The 21,266-nt window shown below is 38.3% G+C and overlaps 3 protein-coding genes across 3 annotated transcripts in view; 1 reads left to right on the forward strand and 2 right to left on the reverse strand.

Moving 5' to 3' along the window:
* Positions 1–21,266, forward strand: part of LOC139937007 (uncharacterized) — a 139,339-nt gene that overhangs the window by 88,950 nt on the left and 29,123 nt on the right. The window lies entirely within an intron of this gene.
* The window catches only part of LOC139936994 (neurexin-4-like), a 61,324-nt gene continuing 40,181 nt past the window's right edge, over positions 124–21,266 (reverse strand). Inside the window, exons 15-23 of the mRNA XM_071931909.1 lie at positions 20,616–20,817; positions 15,736–15,962; positions 14,957–15,122; positions 14,021–14,254; positions 12,585–12,770; positions 10,457–10,584; positions 8,644–8,728; positions 7,843–8,112; positions 124–7,387 (exon numbers count right to left, since the gene is read on the reverse strand). Coding sequence (XP_071788010.1) covers positions 7,194–7,387; positions 7,843–8,112; positions 8,644–8,728; positions 10,457–10,584; positions 12,585–12,770; positions 14,021–14,254; positions 14,957–15,122; positions 15,736–15,962; positions 20,616–20,817 — 1,692 coding nt within the window. The 3' untranslated portion in view covers positions 124–7,193. The remainder of the gene's footprint in view (positions 7,388–7,842; positions 8,113–8,643; positions 8,729–10,456; positions 10,585–12,584; positions 12,771–14,020; positions 14,255–14,956; positions 15,123–15,735; positions 15,963–20,615; positions 20,818–21,266) is intronic.
* Positions 17,253–18,188, reverse strand: LOC139937220 (trace amine-associated receptor 8b-like). Its single transcript, XM_071932299.1, has one exon. The coding sequence runs from the start codon at positions 18,186–18,188 to the stop codon at positions 17,253–17,255; it is 936 nt and encodes a 311-aa protein (XP_071788400.1).

Raw genomic sequence — 21,266 nt, forward strand, 5'->3', positions numbered from 1 at the left:
ACTGGTACAAGTAAAATGTTTCAAAAATGTTTGGTGACTTTTTGTGCTTGGTTTATTTTTCATGTCAGAAAATCCATCCTAGATTGGGGCACATGTAAATGAATGTAAAGAGACACATTACAACAAGAAAGAACAACTCGATAACTTGGTAACAAAAGACATTTTATTAGTGAAATGTACAGAAACAATAGCCGTCTCGAAAAAGTACCAAAATGACCACGAATATCTACAAAGAGCGCCCTCTCCAGTATCTAATACTGACGCATGACGGTACACATGGAAGAAAACACCACCACAACTTTATCAAGCTTGACAAGATGTTGATATTCTGGTGAACAGTAAGAATATCGCACATCAATGATGCCTGAAGCTTTTGCTAATTTTTTTTTAGTCTGATGCCATTGCCCATACATGCACAGCATTAGGCAGTTAGAGCGCTGAGTTGGAAGAACACAGGCAGGTTAATCTGGAGGTCGCAGGTTCAAGTCCCACTCTGGTCAATGTTACCCCCAAAACATACATGGTTTACAGAGGAAGTACGTCAACACTGAACAGGCCAAGTTCTAACATATAACTTGCCAAGCCATAAGCTTGCATGATAAAACAAAAATGGAACCCACTGAAAATTGTTGTATGAGAATCCTTGACAGACAGACTGCATAGGAAAATGCATACAAAGCAGGGCCCGATTTCACAGAGTTGCTTTAGCACAAAACATTGCATAACAAGTTTCTGCTAGGCAAAAAAGGGCAGGATACCAGTTAAACAATATACATGTGACTTGACATTTTTAATGGTAACCTGAATCTGCTAATCATAATTGTTTTGTGCTTAAGCAGCCCAGATCTGAATGGCACAGGTATTCATCACCTCTAGATCACATTGTGGGTCTTCCAAAAAAAAGTACATTTTTTGCTGCTCCACAAAAGGACCTATAAATATCCCCCAAAAACCTTTCAGCCAAAACATAGCCTATGACCCTCACTCTGTGCTTGGTAATTAAAAGAGAACATCTTGAAACTTAAGTATAGAAAGTCGATCACAAAACATAGTACTTAAATAGCTTTGTACAATTACATTGTTAAAAAATATCACAACCACAAAGCTATCAAAATATATAGTACAAGTATATTTTTCAAAGATGCTATAAAATTCTAGCCAATTATATACAGCCACTACGATAGTACGCAAGTTTTTAAAATCTAGGAATGTGCAAGCTTTGGGAAAATAATACAGACAAGTTAAACTAAAATTTACAAAAGTCTAACACTACGATCACAGTCAGTATTGTTAGAACCACAACAGTAAAATACCCGATAGGTACTCGCATTTTCACATTACAAGTGAAGTACGTTTTTGTTTGTACTTGTTAGGAGAGAAAAAAAGTTACATCAGATTTTGGTTGTGAGCTAATACTGGCCCAGTGCTGAAATTGCTCGGTCCAGTGGGGTTTCATCTGCAAAAATGATACATCAATTGTAATGGGTGTGGAGAATATGATTACATAACTTGAATACAAATATTCCAACTCATTCCGACTGTGATTGTAGTCCTGTTTTATGATTTCAACAAATGCTAAGATTAATTTTCAGATGAGTGATCAATCACGCCATTGTGATTTTACTGGAATGTCACTTTATGTCACTTTATGTTATGCGACAGGAGACTTTCGGAGACTCTTGGTGGCAGTAGACTCCAGACATACCATGTCAATATATGGTTTGTGCGTAGGCTCAGAACTGTGTCTGCTGCCACCAAGTGTTCCAAACTATCCAATGATGCTCAGTATAAGTTCACTGGCTAACTCATCATTTAGAAAAACTATTGCGGCTAGCCGTGTGGAATTTTTTTTAAGGCTTCTACGCTTTTTACTTTGTAGCTATTGTAACGCATGCATGTGTGAGTTACACGGCATCAAAAGTCAATTATCTCATACAAAATGTACCCAGCCTGCTACAAAACGGGCAAATTTCCCTTGTACAGGGCTAGTTCTGAATTTCTGCACTAGCTGTGTAAGCCCAGAATGTTTCGTAACCTGAATTAAGCACGTCCACAAGCACAAACTTCATGTTAACCTGTGAAATACGCTTCATGTAACGATGGATATTCCTGCTACTGTAAGCGTGAATTGTTCAATTGCAAGAGTGTTCCGTAAAATTTTAATGGGATTTAGTCCTAAAGTTAATAACATAAGATCAAAGAAGCCTTTATTCTTTCAACTCCGCATGCTTCAATCTTCCAGGATTCTGAAGTTCCTAATTGGTACATTTTGCATAAAACAAATTACTTCCGATTATGTGAACCCATTCTCAGCAAATAAGCATTGCACAGAGGTCAAGTGGTTCTACTAAGAAAGAAAATAAATACATCCAAAACTATGTGAGTGAACACCCAACACCACACAGACACCCTATTCCACGACTATTTGGGGTTTTTTAACTTTTTGTTTTCCCAACAGATATGTTTCACAGTAAAGAAGAAATAAAAAGCACACTGAATATAAACGTCTATCAAATATCTGATGTAGATTATTAAGTATTCACAACCTGGTGGGATTCTAAGCAACAACTTCCAAAACCATCTCCTTTCTAAACTTTTGCTTCAGGACTTAAACAAGTAACAGGGTATTGAATAACAAACTAGGTACTGAATAAGTAACTAGGTACTGAACAAGTAACTAGGTACTGAACAAGTAACTAGGTACTGAACAAGTAACTAGGTACTGAACAAGTAACTAGGTACTGAACAAGTAACTAGGTACTGAACAAGTAACTAGGTACTGAACAAGTAACTAGGTACTGAACAAGTAACTAGGTATTGAACAAGTAATTAGGTACTGAACAAGTACCTAGTTCTTGAACAAGTAACTACGTACTGAACAAGTAACTACGTACTGAACAAGTAACTAGGTACTGAACAAGTAACTAGGCACTGAATAAGTAACCAGGTACTGAACAAGTAACTTTGTATTGAACAAGTAACTAGGTTTTTAACAAGTAACTAGATTCCTAATAAGTACCCTCACTCAAGTATTTGAGTCGCCTTTCTGCATTTGCTGATCTAAAAATTTGGAAATTCAATACCTTTCCACATGCCACTGGTTTCCATAGAGCTGCAAGGCACACAGGGCCTATCTTCGTACAATGCTGGTAAGCAAAACAACCTGCTTAGCACAGAAACAATTGCTAATCGCAGAGAAATTGTTAGAAACAGGTTACCATACAAAATGTCTTGGAGCTGGGGTTTTTTTGCTCACAGAAGGTACGATTGATATGCACTGCTTATTCTGCAAAGCAGCTCGATGAGACCAGGTACCAGACAATTAGTCAGGGCCCTCCCATTTCTAGATCTGCACACACTAAAAGTGACAAAATAAGTAGGGTATCAGACTGTCAGCCATACAAAAGGCTATGGCTGACAATGAGCAACTCTGGCTAGCTCTGGCTCTGGGCAAAGAGGGTGGAATGAAGCCATGTCAGAATAAAGCAACTTCGGCCTTGGCTACGGCTTTCGGCTTCAGTGACAACATGTGATCTAGCATTAGCCATATAGCCTGTGTATAGCCACTGCTGAAGCCTTTAATTCTGACACAGCATCAGTCACAAGTTAAGTCCTTAATCTCTGCATAATTCATTCTACTAAAATGATTTTATACATATCTGCATTGAATAATACAATTAAATTGTTTGTTTAAAAAAATAACAACGATGAAAAACATTAGTGTAAAAAATTAAACTCAAATGAAAACAAAAAAATGGTTGAACCCTATTAAACAGCTATTTGCAAGTTAACAATTAAAAAGTTTAAAATTGAAAACATAATTGAGATGCATAAATCTGCTCAAGTACCAATAATAATGCTGTTTTAAAAATATCTGACAAGCCTCAAGTAAAATTGCGGATTAAAAAAAATTGGTTAAAAAAATGCTGAAATTCTCAACTTTTTTACATGTTGTGCTCTTATTCGAGATTGAAGTTCAATCCTTCAAAATTTTCATTGAGTTTTTTTTGTTTTTACCTCTGAAAAAGAGCTAGGAATGACAAATTAAAACAAACAATAACCCCAAAGATAATAATAAAATCGTTCAGTTCCAAGGAGGCTTCTCATGACAAAAAAAAAAAATGATCAAAAGACTTTAAAAAGGATATAAGTAAAGTTACTGAGAGGTCAGTAAAGGTTTCCAACGCTTTCAAGGTAGTATAAGTTAAACAAATTTAAGATCCCCCCCCCCAACACCAAAAGTAGTGTTTTTAATGTTTATGTTTTCCTGGAAATTTTGCTCAAGTAGTGCATAACTTTATTTCTGAATTTTATGTAGCAGCTGCTTTAATTTTTTTTAATAAAGATGCAAAGAAACAAGAGTACTACAAAACATTTGTTTGCATTTTTAACATCTTTGATATATGAATACATTGATGTGCTGATTATTGAACATCGAAGTAACAAAAAACACTTAAAACTGTTTTTAAATTGCAAGGAATTCTCTGGATTGTTGGGAAAATTTTACTCACAAAACTTAAAAACCACTCAACAACGTCATTATTTATCCAGAAATATTTTGTAGCTAGACAAAGTGGTCTATGGACCAAATTCCTTTCTAAAAGTAAAAACAAACAACAACCAAAAGAAATATATAAAGTTCAAAAGTTACATGAATAGGCTTATTCTGATCATTCACAATCAAGTACTAAAATCAAACCTAAACCAGTTCCGACTGGTCAAAACCAGTCAGAACTAGACTCATTGAAGCCCTCCATTTGCAATCCAGTACTGAAATCAGACCTAAACCAGTTCTGACCGGTCCAAAACCAGTCAGAACTAGTCTCATCATGTCCCTCCATTCACAATCCAGTACTTTAAACAACCCAGAACCAGTTCTGACTGGTCAAAGCCAGTCAGAACCAGTTTGCTCTTCAAAAAACAATTGCCTCTTATCAAGTATTCAATTACCTAGAACCAACAATAAAAAGATACCTATTTTAAGAAAAGACTACAGGCAGATGATTTACGATTTTGAAAGTGACCCTAAAAACCCTCTCACTCTCACCCACTCTCATTCTATTTCTCTCTCTCGAACACACAGCAAATCACAGACCCTGAATTTATCAAAAAATAAGGCCACTTCGGACCACTGAACCAGTATCCATCCAAAACCCAATCGAATACAAAGCTCTCTACTTTTTTAGCAATTATTAATCAACATTTTTTTGAATTGAAACAATAAAGGAACACTCCCACCCCCTTTCCCTTAGTGTAATCCAGTACTAAACACCACTTGCATAAGTTGTACAACAGATCGGATAAAATCTGTACAAAGTATAAAGGGCCTGACTTAACCCATATCAGCTTGACTGTGTGGTTTCCTGTAGAACATATCAACAATGTAAACCCCTAACATTATCAGCGTCTTTCATAAATAGTGACGTGAAACAAGAGAGTTACAAACTCTTCCCAACTGTACCGTATGTTATACATGTATAGTTTACTGGGAGTGTGTATATTTGCAACGCAGAAGAATTAACAATCCTTTACAAACATAGAATTCGAACTGCCTCTAGCTACCGGGCAACCTCTGTAGTCTAGTTGGTAAGACACTGCTCTAGAATTGCAAGGGTCGTGGGTTCAAATCCCACCCAAGTAACATGCCTGTGATATTTTTTTTCACAGGACTCGGGAAAGTACCGAGTATACAGTGCTTACACACATCGGTGTATGGGTAAAACCAATTAACAATCCTTTAATTGTAATGGAGCATTTAGAGTTACATCGGTTTTGTCAGGAGCAGTGTTTTTATGTACTGTGACCTGTCAAGCAGATATGGATTTAAAAGTTATTTAAAATTGTCCAATTTATGCGCTAATCTTTTTTTTTTAAGTTTTGAAAAAAAGTTTACATTTCCCCACTACTATGGTTCCAGATAAGTTGTAAAAGTTAAGTGTACATTGACCATGGTCTAATTCCATAACCCTGTTCAGCAGAAAGCTGCTTTTTAGCAAAAAATATTCTTGCTGAGCAGAGCAGTCTACCAGCCAAAATACCATGTAATGTATATTACTCATAATTGGCTCCCTGTTAATATACGCTTAGTGAATTTTGTGAAATTGTGTCTGCCCTCAAGTGCCAACCCCTTTTTAAGAATGCTTTTCAATAAGCCTGTCCAATGGGAAACTTCCGGAAGCTCATTTATTAAAAAACTGCTTAGCAGGAAAACAACTTGCTGGAATAAAATGATGTATCACTTTGTTACCATCCCAAAAATTATCCTTACTGACCAGGGGCCCCATTTGAGAGAGCTGCTTAAGCGACAAAATTAGCTAAGCACAAAGGTAAGCAAAAACTTTGCTAAGCGCTGGAATATCTTTCTCAGAAGAAAATTAAGCTCCCTTTCCAAAATTAAATAATAATTTGGAAGGCTGATCATCCTTGCTTGGATCTGAAGACTTAATTGTGAAGGACCTGACTACAACAAGTTTGAGACGCAGGCATGCGAAGGGTGCCCTTGGCAGCCAGCCACATCAACCCACACATGACCATGGAACACAGTCAGCGATCAGTACAGTTTGATTTTCCAGAGGATGCACAATCGGAGGGCTCTGAGAAAAAACCCATGTGGCAAAGGAGAGGACCAAGGCACAGCTCTACTCACATATGGCCTCAGCAAGGCATCGAACCAGGGCCACTTTTGGTGAGAGATGAGCGCTTTACACACTAGCCATCCATGCCTGGTGTTATCACACTATTGTGAATGGTTACAAACTACTTCTTGCTGAAGCAATACTTTCTACTGAACAGCCGTATGAAATTGGGCCCAGCATTGTCCATCTATACCTAACTTTACTACTTAGCCAAAACTTTCTGCTTAGCAGCTCTAAGAAAGACTGTATAAAGCCCTGCAAATATGTACGGCAGATTCTCGACCAGAACTACCGCTATCTTACCAATCATACAGAAAGACTTGTATTTTAAGAATTGCTTTAATCTTTGTCCCCGATTCTAAAAAAAAAAATTAAAAACAGTAAAAATGTTTGATGTTTTAAAAATCAGTCTCGGATAACACAACAAACATTACAAAAATCATGGGGTTTTTTCAAAAGGATACAAGAGAAAATACATGGTGAATCTTGTGAAAACGAATTAAGAAGAATAAATTACTACGGTTAAAAAAAAAAAACGAAAGTTGAATCGGGCTGGGGTTAAATGTACCATTCTTTCTTCTTGTCTGGTTTTAGTTGCTTGGCACCAGTCATCATGACTGCCGTGTCCGCATCGCCAGCGTCGTCCGAACCCTTAGCCTCGTTGGTGCGGTACATGCCCTTGTGCTGGTGAAGGTGACGGACGACCAGGACCACCAGGACGATCAGAGCGATGAGCAGGACGATGATCACAACTGCATTGTGGGAAAGATAAATGTCAAGGGTCAGGAAGAGTAACGTCTTGACATTTAAAGTAAATCTATGATGCGAACAGAAAGTATATTTGAAAGGAAATTTCCATTTATGTTTTAATCAATCTTGTATGATCTTAGTTTGTGTGATTAAATGCATATTTGTAATCTTTTTATTGCTGTTAATATATAGATACATGCATAATGTTTATATTTCAATTTATACATAGTTGTTCTCTTTAGGACCTGCTGAAGAGAAGGGAGCCTCAAGTCAGAAACTTTGTTTCTTTCCGGTAATCCTTCCGGCTCCAGCTGGGTCTCTTTCCTAACTTACTCTTGTATCTTTTAATGTTTTTACCAGAGTGCATTATTGTGCATTGTGTTCTTATGTCATTATCTGCCGGAGAAATTAAATAAATATAAATATAAACTTCACATGAAGCAAACAAAATACTCACAAGCGATAGCTGCCTGGTCCCCGGGTGCAAGGGCTCGCTTTGCAGGAGGCAGAGGGTTAGGATCTCCAGTGACCGGGGCTTGGGTCGGTGGTACGGGTATCTCCGGTACCGCCGCATTGGGGATTTCTTCCTCTACCCTACAACGAGACTTCTGCATGCTCCCGGCACTGGTCACGTAATCAGGGGGTGAATCGGAGTAGTAGCGCTTCAGTGGGTAGATGTCGTTGAATTTTACCCGTGAGATGCAGCCCTTGAAGGATTGTGAGCTCTCTGGAGCGGGGAGAGAATGGGAAGGGTGAAAATGAATCACAGGTGAAAAAAGAATTCCTCTTCTATAAATGATTACTATACCACCACAATATAAAGCCAATTCCTTAAAGGATACCATTGGTTTTTGCAAATGTCGTTTGTTTTTATCCTATCTAATTGTAGATGTACACAATAAACTAACAATTTCATGGCTTTGCTTACCATAAGCTTACCATAAGCAAAAAGTCTTTCACAGGTTAGCAGGGAATTTCTGCTTGTGCATATGCTTACTCCACGTTACTAGGCATTCTTTGCTTACACAGCTAGCGCAGAAACTTGGCTTTGCACAGTAACTAGAGAATGGTGATCGTAAGCGCAGAATATGGGGGTAAACAGAACCACAAAGTTGGGCCCAGATGGTTTGGGAGTGTGGGATCCTCTAAACACTTGACACATCAACCTGCGCCTTGAACACCCAGCAGGGTGGATACGTGCGCATTACAAGTTTTATTATTATTTTCAACCACCCATTGAATGACTATGTTTTTGTACCTTGGCCACCGATGTAGAGTTTGACCGCTTGGAAGGTGGTGTCTACTCCTGAGGTCGTCTTGCTGATCGGCACATAGTCGTCCACCTATCAGGAGAAAAAGAAACATGCTATGTCAGAATTTGTATGAAAGTTGTGACCCATAGAAACAGGCATGACATTTGGTCTTTGGGGGAAAAAAGTAGGAAAAGTGTACTTATAAGACAAGGGCTGACCTACATGTACATGTACATGGTATAGGATTAAATCAAAATTTTTCAAACTAATCAGACTAAAGTAGGAGGAATGTCATGCCTGTATGAATCAGAAATTACTTTTGCTTATGGAGCAATAAGTATGTTATGCAATACCAAAACAGCTTTCTTAAAACAACTTTACACTAGGCCTACTGTTACACATTATTTTCTACATTGCAAATACATTTTAATTATGTAATTCATACTCACTATAAATCTCAATTCGCATCAAGACATATTTTTGAGTGAACCGAAGATGGGAAATTAAATGTTCCACAGAAGTAAAATATGAAACAAATAACTAACTTAATGTGATTGGACATGTTCATTTGAGTAAGTATATCATCATGGAATACCAAAAGCATTCCAATATTAATATTTTTATTTTCTTCTCGAGTCATTCATGTTTAATGTATTCTAAATTCTACAATACATAGATATAAATCATATTTAAATTTAAGCAAATGGCAATTGAGAATAATACATTTTAAAAAGGAATACAAACAAGTTTCACAATTGAATGTGATTATTGTATGGGAAGGAAGAGGTTTTTTTCATCATTTCAATATCAACACAACCAATTCAAAGTATCAGGCATGATATTTTAGCCCTTGGTAAAACAGTAGCAAAATGTTAATGAGTACATGGGCACACATATATGGTATTGACCCCCTTATACGCACGTCACACACGGCGACTGTGCCAAGCTCACCATTTTGGTGGTCAATAGGTTTACGTGACATTGCCCACCAGTGTGGCGCATTGTGATGATGACGTCAGGTGAATTGGGTCAATAGGCTTTTAGAGGCTTTCCAGGCTATCAATAACATAAATAAAACATATTCAGATTGAAGAATACCAGGCCCGATACTTCACAGAGGCGACAAAGATGATTGCCTCCGTTGCCTCTTGCCATTGCCTTGGTGCCCTTGAAATGCTCTAGTAGAAATTTACAATTTCCTCATGGGGCGCCCTTTACCAAGGAAAATATGCCTTGGTGCCCTTGCCCTTTCAAAAACGAAGCATACAGGCCTGGAATAGACCTTATGCACATGACGTCATTTCAGTAGGGCGCCCTCACCTAAAGGTCAAAAGGAGGTTGTTAATTGGCCAATACTTTACGCCGCGCGTACAAATCTGTGCGTCTCAATTGTTTCGTCACCGTTTTTCCTCTAAGATGGCGGCTGGATGACGTCAATGCATAAGGTCTATAGCATTCCTTAAGTATGTTTGTGGAGGTCTCCATAGGACCCAAACTGTCTACCATTTCTTTTCAAATATTAACAATAACAGCAGTATACTGTACAAACAGAGACAGCAATGCAAGTAAAACTATCAATTCAATTCAATTCACAAAGCACAGGTAAATAAAAAAATACTTAGAAAATGTACAAAATGAACAAAGAATTTTATGGCAAGTGATAAAATATGATAATAAGATGTTCATGTAGAAACAGAGACAACATCACAATATAAAAACTATCAATTCACAAAGAACAGATGCAAAAAGTGTACAGCAAAACAAAACCATCTATGGATCCCACTTCCAACCTCCAATCAATAGGAATTTGACACTTGCCTTTAAGATTGCCTCATTGCCGTTGCGTTTCACATTCACATAATGGTGTCTCCCGTCGGCAAAGTTGTGCTCACTCGTCAAGATCTCCGGGTCTCCTGCGCCAAGCTTGTAGGTGTACGTCACGAAACCTAGACAAAGAAAATGTCATAAAGCTTGAAAACTTAGTGTTTTTTTTTTTCACCCACTAGTTTGTAGCACACTTCACTGTCGCAATTCTTCATCATTTATTAATAACTAGATTTGAAATTGTTCAAGTAAACAATTGGTTAATAATATTAAAAGTTAATCATAATTTATTGATTTATATTGCGCCCATTCCGTTAAATGTACACAAGCGCTTATCAAAATAATTAGACAAAGATTAAAAACCCTTACAACTGGTGAAAGCAAGAAACACCACAATCCCCCCCCCCCCAAAAAAAAAAAAAAGAAAAATGAAAACACAAGACCCTTTCATTAAAGACAGTAGATACAACTGTTAAAATGCATTGACATAAATACAGTAGATTCAACAGTTAAGATGCGTTGACATAAATACAGTAGATACAACAGATAAAATGCATTTACATAAAAACAGTAGACACAACAGTTAAAATGCATTTACATAAAGACAGTAGACACAACAGTTAAAATGAATTGACATAAAGACAGTAGACACAACAGTTAAATTGCATTTACATAAAGACAGTAGACAAAACAGTTAAAATGCATTTACATAGAGACAGTAGACACAACAGTTAAAATGCATTTACATAAAGACAGTAGACACAACAGTTAAAACGCATTTACATAAAGACAGTAGACACAACAGTTAAAATGCATTTACATAAAGACAGTAGACACAACACTTAAAATGAAATGACATTAAGACAGTAGACACAACAATTAAAAGGCATTAACTATAGGCAGTAGATACAACAAGTGAAATGCATTGACAATAAAGACAGTAAATACAACAGTTAAAATGCGTTGACATAAATACAGTAGATACAACAGATAAAATGCATTTACATAAAGACAGTAGACACAACAGTTAAAATGCATTTACATAAAGACAGTAGACACAACAGTTAAAATGAATTGACATAAAGACAGTAGACACAACAGTTAAATTGCATTTACATAAAGACAGTAGACAAAACAGTTAAAATGCATTTACATAGAGACAGTAGACACAACAGTTAAAATGCATTTACATAAAGACAGTAGACACAACACTTAAAATGAAATGACATTAAGACAGTAGACACAACAATTAAAAGGCATTAACTATAGGCAGTAGATACAACAAGTGAAATGCATTGACAATAAAGACAGTAAATACAACAGTTAAAATGCATTGACATCAAGACAGTAGACACAACAAGTAAAATGCATTGACAATAAAAACAGTAAATACAACAGTTAAAATGCATTGACATCAAGACAAAAGATACAACAGTTAAAATGCATTGACATCAAGACAAAAGATACAACAGTTAAAATGCATTGACATCAAGACAGTAGATACAACAGTTAAAATGCATTGACATAAAGACAGTAGATACAACAGTTAAAATGCATTGACATCAAGACAGTAGATACAACAGTAAAAATGCATTGACGTAAAGACAGTAGATACAACAGTAAAAATGCATCGACATGAAGACAGTAGATACAAAATGTACTTAGGAAAGGAACCATAAAACCACATATAGTAAAAAGCGTGTTCAAACAGATAAGTCTTCTGAACAGATTTAAAAACATTTTAAGTCAAAATGATTGATAAAGATAAATAATCCCCTTTGAAGAACTTTCAAATCACTGATAATGCTTATCCTGATTGCTGCAACAGAAATAACACGGTATATGAATCTCACAAAATCCATAGTGGTTTCTTTTCCCGCCTTCCGCCTCTGGGACCCTGGTTCGAATCCCACCGGGGGCACTATGTGGATTGGGTTTTCAGTCCCTACTAGACTGCGTGGGTTTTCACTGGAACCATTCTCTGGGGTTTTCCTCCGACATATAAAACTGAAACTTCTTTGTCTTCTCTCTTTGCTCTAACAAGAGCGTTGATAATATATATCCAAACCCAAAATACTGAAACAGAACCTACAAAATGTTTTGATTAAAATCAAGGACTTACCCTGTGGATTTTGAAGAGCCAGCTCCTGGTACACGCCGTTAGAGCTGCTCTCTACTCTGAGCAGCCTCCCTCTGGAAGCATCGGTGGTGAAAGCTAGTGTGATGTCATCCATCTCGGAGTCTTGGACATCGACGTCTGGAATGTCATAAGTGACCTCACTCTGCCCCTCCATCAGGCTGCCAATTTCTGATGAGAGGCGGGCGAACATATTATTCAGTATAAATATTGTTTAAAGATAAAATATCAATTCATTCATTCATTTATTTATAATTCTTCATCATGATATAAAAACATGAAATTCCATATCCAGTGTTAAAAAAAACAAGACATCACTTTAATACAAGAATTTAAAGGCAGTAGACACTATTGGTAATTGTCAAAGACTAGCCTTTACAGTTGGTCTATCTCAACGTATGCATAAAATAACAGACCTGTGAAAATTTGAGCTCAATCAGTCGTCGAAGTTGCAAGATATTGATGAAAGAAAAAACACCCTTGTCACACGAAGTTGTGTGCGTTTAGATGCTTGATTTCGAGACCTCAAATTCTAAACTTGAGGTCTCGAAATCAAATTTGTGGAAAATTACTTCTTTCTCGAAAACTACGTTACTTCAGAGGGAGCCGTTTCTCACAAAGTTTTATACTATCAACCTCTCCCCATTACTCGTTAACAAGTGAGGTTTTATGCTAATAATTGTTTTGAGTAATTACCAATAGTGTTCACTGCCTTTAAATGCAGTGGACACTATTGGTAATTACTCAAAATATTTGTTAGCATAAAACTTACTTGGTAACGGGTAATGGTGAGCTGTTGATAGTATTAAACATTGTGAGAAAAAAACATTCTGAAGTAATATAGTTTTCGAGTAACAAGTAATTTTCCACGAATTTGATTTTGAGACCTCAGATTTAGATTTTGAGGTCTCGAAACCAAGCATCTGAAAGCACACAACTACGTGTGACAAGGGTGTTTTTTCTTTCATTATTATCTCGCAACTTTGATGACCAATTGAGCTCAAATTTTCACTGACCGGTCTTTGACAATTACTAACAGTGTCCAGTATCTTTAATATATAAACAAGAATTGGTCTAAAAACATCACGTTATTGGAATATTAGTTAAACAGAAAAAAAATACATAGATGGCCTAAAACAAAATTTGGTTAAAGTAAACTGTCTGGTACCCTAGTGGTAATTGCACACATGCAACCTGGTAAACTTGGGTTAGATTCCTGGCTATAATGACAGTTACAGGTTGAATGGCTTCCGACTGGAACCCCAAACAATGTAAATGAAGAAAAAAAAACGGGGAGACCCCCAATGCGGGCTAGATTGCTCAGTTGGTAGAGCGCCAGAATGTTAATTCGGAGGTTGCAGGTTCAAGCCCCACTCAGGTCAATTTTCCTTCGTTCAAACCAAAAACAATATTTCCCTCACCTTTAGAGCAATACTGCCCCTCGAATGCTGTCATTTCACACTGGCACGTAATCTCATCATAAGTCTCGATGCATTTACCGACATTCAGGCACGGCATGTCGTCACATTTGCCCGAGCACCCGGCGACGACCTGCTGTGTGGTTTTACTCGCCGCCACCATGTCGATGAAACGGCCGTTGACGACGAGGCTACGCATGCAGCCGAGAAATCCTTCGGATTGGAGGGTCGAGGAACCTGCGGAAAAGCAAATGAGAGCACTTAGAGTTATTCTGCATTCTACATACACAACGTATCATGAAGCCCTTGAGGGTAACAAATCTTCTCTCCCTTCAACGACAAACGAAAGACATATTGCATTGGCTGCCTAAACAGCGAGGTGATCAGGCGCAATATATAACTTAAAGAGACAGCCCTAGAATTCAATTCAAGTCAACTTTCATGGTCCTACCATGGAGGAAAGAAAGGAATAAACCCAACAGAAACAAGAAGAGTGCAATTCATTACCTAATGGACCTTTTAAACAAAAGTTACTTCAAATGATACTTCACTCTAGATTCTTGGGGTTTTAGCCAACACTTGCTTGGGTTCATTTGACTGCTAATGTGTGCTTCATGAAAGTGTTTTTAATTGCTTATATAACTATTTTCAGTTTTTAGGATTTCTTTTATTGGTGTATGCTTCTGGTGACTGCCTTGTCTTTATGCAGGTTTTTCCTCCCCTGTATTCGAATGTGTATAGTTGTTCTTGCATGTTTTTTGCAGATTGTTAACTAATGTTCAATGAATTCTTTTTTATTGTAAAATAATCAACTACTTTTTGAATTCATACCATATGTTCTTTTGGTTGGTAAGAAGTTAACAGCGAATTCTATCCCTCTTTTAAAAATTTTAGAATTTCAGAAGATACACAATTCAAAACTCAAAGTTCTTCCTTTACCAATGAAGAAGTCACTAGTCAATCGGAGTCTGAGCTTGCCCATGTTGTACTGAACCGTCTCCGTGGCTCCACCATCGATGGCCAGCGTCACCTCTTTGGTATCCAAGGTAACCATCACATGATGCCACTGGTCGTCATTGACTGCCGCTGACAAGTTGTAGTCAACCTGCAAGGTAGCGATAAAAAGATGTTAAAACCGGTGTAGCAGCAGATAAAAGGGGTCATACAAAAATGCCTTTTGGCCCGAGTAGTTTCTGTTTATTTAAAAAAAAAAATATTGTGTTTTTGTTATCGCTGATGCACACTGGAAGGCATTTATCATGTTTTTAACGTGATGTGATTAATAATAATAATAATGAATAAACATTTGTATAGCGCTTTCCACAGGCATCTCAAAGCGCTTTAGCGTTGTCTGAAAATATGTGTTTTTAACCGAGTCTTGAATGAGCTGATCGAGAATGAGTCACAGATGTGAAGAGGGAGCTTGTTCCAGCAAGTTGGTGCAGCTTCTGAGAACGCTCTATGACCATAGCGGGTATGTGTGCGTGGACCATTGGAAAGTTGAGGATGAATGTTGGATGTTGATTGAAGGCTCATGGATGAAGAAGGTAACTTTTGTGAGATGAGACTATTGATGTATGCGGGTGCGAGGCCATGTATATTGCTTTGTAAACAAGGAGAAGAATTTTGAACTGAATCCGCTTAAGAATAGGTAGCCAGTGTAGAGAACGAAGAACCGGTTTAATATGTATAATAAGTTAAATTAAATTGTCTCTTACCTCTTTAAGTCCAGCGCCGTAATCCAGTGTGAAGCGAATCATCTTTGGTGTGTTCATCTCCAGCTTGACGAACGTCTCATCCCGGCCGTCGGCCGCGGCCAGAACGGCAGAGTCCTGAGTGGTCTTAAACTCCAGGGACACCACCATGGCCTTGGCGTCCAGCGAGGCAACGGGGAACAGGAGGTGGGCCTCGCGGGTGCGGAACGTCACCGTGTTTAGGCTGTAAGCTGGAATCATAATCAAAAATTTAAATGATACCAGACCTTAAAGCCATTGGACCCTTTCGGTTCAGAAAAAAAAATAAAAGTTCACAGATTTACAAATAACTTACAGGGTTTACAGAAGTCAATGGTGAAAGACTTCTCGTGAAATATTCCATGAAATGCTTTACTTTTTGAGAAAACAGCAAAACAATATAAATTCTCGTTAACGAGAATTACGGATTTATTTTAAACACATGTCATGACACGGCGAAACGCGCGGAAACAAGGGTGGGTTTTTCCGTTGTTTTCTCCCGACTCCGATGACCGATTGAGCCTAACTTTTCACAGGTTTGTTATTTGATATAGAAGTTGTGGTACACGAAGTGTGGGCCTTGGACAACACTGTTTACCGAAAGGGTCCAATGGCTTTAACGACATGGAGGCCATGACCTCTGTTGCCTTGGGCCCCATTTCATGGAGCTGCTTTACCAGATAATATTGCTGATCAGTTTTCTGCTTAGAAATGAGCATGGTATCAGGCACAAATTGTACATGGGACAAGGTAGTTTAGCTGGTAACCTTTTTTCTGATAAGCATACGTTTATTGTGCTTAAGCAGCTCTTTAATGGTGTTGGAGTTTGATGGATTGAGTACTGTTTCCACAAGAGAACTGTTGCAGTTTGATTCACTGAGTACTGCAGCCAATAGTGGGTTACTATAATGGTGTTGGAGTTTGATGGATTGAGTACTGTTTCCACTAGAGAACTGTTGCAGTTTGATTCACTGAGTACTGCAGCCAATAGTGGGTTACTATAATGGTGTTGGAGTTTGATGGATTGAGTACTGTTTCCACAAGAGAACTGTTGCAGTTTGATTCACTGAGTACTGCAGCCAATAGTGGGTTACTATAATGGTGTTGGAGTTTGATGGATTGAGTACTGTTTCCACTAGAGAACTGTTGCAGTTTGATTCACCGAGTACTGCAGCCAATAGTGGGTTACTATAATGGTGTTGGAGTTTGATGGATTGAGTACTGTTTCCACTAGAGAACTGTTGCAGTTTGGATCACTCAGTACTGCAGCCAATAGTGGGTTACTATAATGGTGTTGGAGTTTGATGGATTGAGTACTGTTTCCACTAGAGAACTGTTGAAATAGGCGAAGTAACTATAATGGTGTTGGAGTTTGATGAGTTTCTGAAGGGTAAGGGTGACAATTTTTTAAAGCCAGTTTGGGTAAAAACTATCTGTGTTTTGCTCATCTACTCATTTACAAGTCATCTCATCTTTCTTGATACACGTCAATGCCTTCTTAATCACAGAGGACCAACTTGGTGTGGATGTTTCCGTTGGTAGCATCTGGTCGCCATGTTTATGAATGCTTTTCTGAGCTGTTCAACTTTGAATCCATACAAGACTGGGTTGATGGCAGAATTCAGCAACGAGAGAAGTGTACATATACCCCATATGGCCTCGTTAACTAATAAAAAACCAACTTCTGGTTCAAACAGCATAGAAAATGAAAACCAGATGGCTCGAGGCAAGACCAGAATGAAGAAAGCTGTGGTGATGATAACAAGAGTGCTGGTGACTTTCTTGTGAGCTTGGTGCAGTTCTTGAGCTGGGCCCTGGATTCCTTGCTCTTCTAGGTTTCTGGCTCCTTGTTTCAGGTTGATGAGGATTCTGATGTACATCCAAATTGTAGCTGCAATGGGTAGAAGGAGCAAGAGCATAGATGCAATGCTAGAGCCTGTATGTTTTCGTACCTCACCATTTACACAATTGTCTCTTTTGTAGAAATGTATTTTGAGGAACGACCGAGGCAAATACACTATTACTGGAATTATCCAAACAGCAAGTAACAACAGCGTGATCTTTCTTCTAGTGAAGTAGCTTGTGTACAGCAAGGGTCGACTGATTCCAATAAATCGTTCATAATTGGCCAACGTGAGACTGAGAACAGAGTGGGCACGAAAGCTGTTGATAAAGAAAAAATATACCCAGGAAAGAGTGAACTGATCAAGCCTGTCTGCTGTACATTGGCTGATGCTAGAATTAGATGAACTGTTCCCAAGAAGTAAGTATTCCAAACAAACAGATGCATACGGAGTAGAAGATAAAGAGACCAACGCATCTGCAACAGCGAGGTTGAGTACCATCAAATTGGTCAAATTATGCAGTTTCTTTGTGTAGATTATAGTCACACAAACAAGAATATTTCCAACAAATCCAAGACTCCCAACACATGGCATCAAGACAATTAAAACTTTTAACAGGTTTGTAATAGCACCGTCCATATTGCCCAGTCAGTCTTTGTGTTGAGTAATCCTGCGTGATGCTGGTCGGGCTGCTCTCTCAATGCAAGCAATCCTATGTGTTTGTCAGGTTACCAAGAAGAGCCTCACCAATAACCACACAGTGTGTAATCTGCATGCACGGTTTCACAGAGGGTGACGTCTTCACCAAGACACCCTGCTATCATTACTTCCACAGTTTGGCTTGTTACACATTGTTAGTGTCCACTACTAGAAGCACCGCACACCATTCTCTGATCTAGAAGCTGAACAGGCCTTCGATGAGAACCCACATAGATGCAGATGTAAATGTAGACGTGGCTAGTACCAGATGGTACTCGTGTCTACTGCGCCATTCTCGCAGTCGCTAGTATGCATCTCAGTAATAATTAAGAGTGACACTCCAGGAAAAGGTGGTCCATCAGCAGATAGTGCTTTTCCTCACTCTGTTTTGTTTGCAAACAAGTGGTATATAAAAACGAGCATCAAGCACCGTACCCGAAACCAAAAAAGTAATTATAACCCATTTAAAAAAAAAACATTAGCATGATATTTATACTTGGCTTTGATTGCAATTTCATATCGCCCATAAACCAGCCCTGTGTGTTGTTAATAAGATCCAATTAAATCCTAATATACATGCAGGCATGAGAATGGGTGATGTCAAAAAAACAGGAAAAAAATTCAGTTGATTGGAAATGTCAATATTCCATCATTTTTGTGTGCGAAGCTCTGGCTATTTTAGAAGCTCTGTGGTGGTCTCTGATGCATTTCTGACACTTATTTTTCCAGGTAGAAGTGAGCTACCTTTGTGTGATTTTTTTTTGATTTTTTTTTTAATAATAGGTTTAAGGGAAAATAAGGAATGTAAAGCTCAAACAATTCAAACAATTTTGGGTTCGCCTGCGATTGTGTTACAATTCCGGAAAAAGAAAGGAAAAAAAAAAAAAACATTTTTATTTTTTTGACGATCTTATCCCTTAAATCTGCCCTTGAAAATGCTTTTTTTCTCACCAACAACCATTTTTATAGGTTCTTGATTTGAAATTCGGTTGTGTAAAAGAAATTCTTTTGCAGTTAAATGTTTGTGATTTTAACGATCCGTCGGCGACGCACATTTTAAAATATATATAGGCCTATATATTTGGCGAGAGCGATGTGTTTTTGAGAAAGAGGTTGTTATTCAGCATAGGGTATAACTGGAACGAGGTTGAGATTAGACCCCAACAAAGAAATAGAACCAATGAAGAAAGCACGTCGTCCGGACGTACAGTGTGTTCGCTGGTTCCCAATATATCTTTCACTGGTTGTGAGGCAATAACAGGTACCAGTTTCCCATGGCCTGCCGGCGATCTCAGATTCGTGCCGCGCCGCTCATTGGTTCGTGTACAAACCTGCACGTACACAGTACACATGGTGCAAACTCGTGCATTGTTTTTTCAGTAGACTTTCAAAAGTCTCCACATGTGTTATCTTTGCTGCAGCAGCAAGCGCATTACACGCAAACATTATTGAACCGTACCACTATAAACGAAGCGAGGAATGAGGCAAGTTTATACATCTGTCGCTGCTGCTGCATTATGCATGGACGATGCCAGGAAGACCACAAGCCGTAAACTGAGCCAGTTGCTGGACGGCAATTTATTGTTTAGGTGCAGTTTTTTTATGAACGCCGTACGTGTGGATTCGCGATAATAACAATTACAAAGGGAAAGGTAAACTGACATTGTCTGACTAGAGAAGAGGGATTAGAGAAATCCAAACGTATACCCCCAAAAACCTACCCCCCGAATTTTATAGCAAATTCACATTGAACTCGGAGACCACATATTTTAACGTGAAAACTCCGGAATTCCGGAAAAATCCGGAAGATTCTCATGCCTGTACATGTAGTTATATTACAATCACATTTCAATAAGGTTTATCCCGATTCAGAAACGCAATGCATTGTGGGAAGGAATATGGGGCGGTTTCTATGCAGTTTCTACGACTCGCGCACACAACGCCTATACCTTTGTGTGGGTTCAACAGCGCCCTCTCTTGATATTTTGCTATTCGCGATAAACCTTATGTTCACATTTTATTCTTGGGGATCGTAAGACATGTTTGAGAAACTACTTGTGTAATACCGAAGTACTCCTGTAGTATGCACTGCATTTGGTTGCCTCCAAATTGCCTGTAAAAAGTGCCTGTATAACAAGGCTCACATCATTGACAACTTGTTTGTGTTTTATTTTTTGTTTTGTTTTCATCGAATCAGTGACAAATTACATAACACTATACAAAATAAACAATTGTAATAAAAATAAAAGGAGAAGAAATCTAACAAACCCGAAAAAAGGGGGAAACAAAATTTTAAAAATAAAAATTGCATTAATAACTTACCATTTCCTCTGCATTTGAGCGGTCCCAGCGTGTACTTCGCTGACGCTCCGCTGTTGTCAACATCACCAAACCGTAGCTGCTTCACAGGGAGGAACTCTTTGTGTCGCAGTAGACCCTCGTCTACTTTGTTTGGGGCGTTGTCTGCGTCACAGTTACACCACTTCTTCTGGTCGTAGCAGGTTTCAAACAGTCCACATTCACACTAGAAGTATAAAGAGTGTTTGTCAGTTAATAATGACTGTTGAGAAAAACTAAGACATATAATAATAATGATAAGACTTGTAATGCGCACATATCCTCCCTGCTGGGTGTTCAAGGCGCTTAGATTTGAAAACAGAAAAGACATTTGGGTTTCATAAACAGTATTTCACATCAAGCTGATATTCTGAACTTCCAGACAAACATTGAAGGGAAGCGTCCTGCAAAGATGGCCAGCATATACATTACAATGGGGGACTTCTTGGACCCTAGGTGGCAGAAGACTTACCAGGTAAATCCACTGTTCTCCGAAATTTACCTGGCAAGTCTGCTACCACCATTGTTCAGACCCAACGTGTAAAACTTGCTGTACATTCCTGAAGCCATGCGTGCACAATTTGTCACTGTCACCACACTTAGTTTTAGAAACTTGTCGACAGTCCCTCCACTGTC

This window comes from Asterias amurensis, chromosome 5, assembly GCF_032118995.1.
Source record: "Asterias amurensis chromosome 5, ASM3211899v1".
NCBI classification, from domain to species: domain Eukaryota; kingdom Metazoa; phylum Echinodermata; class Asteroidea; order Forcipulatida; family Asteriidae; genus Asterias; species Asterias amurensis.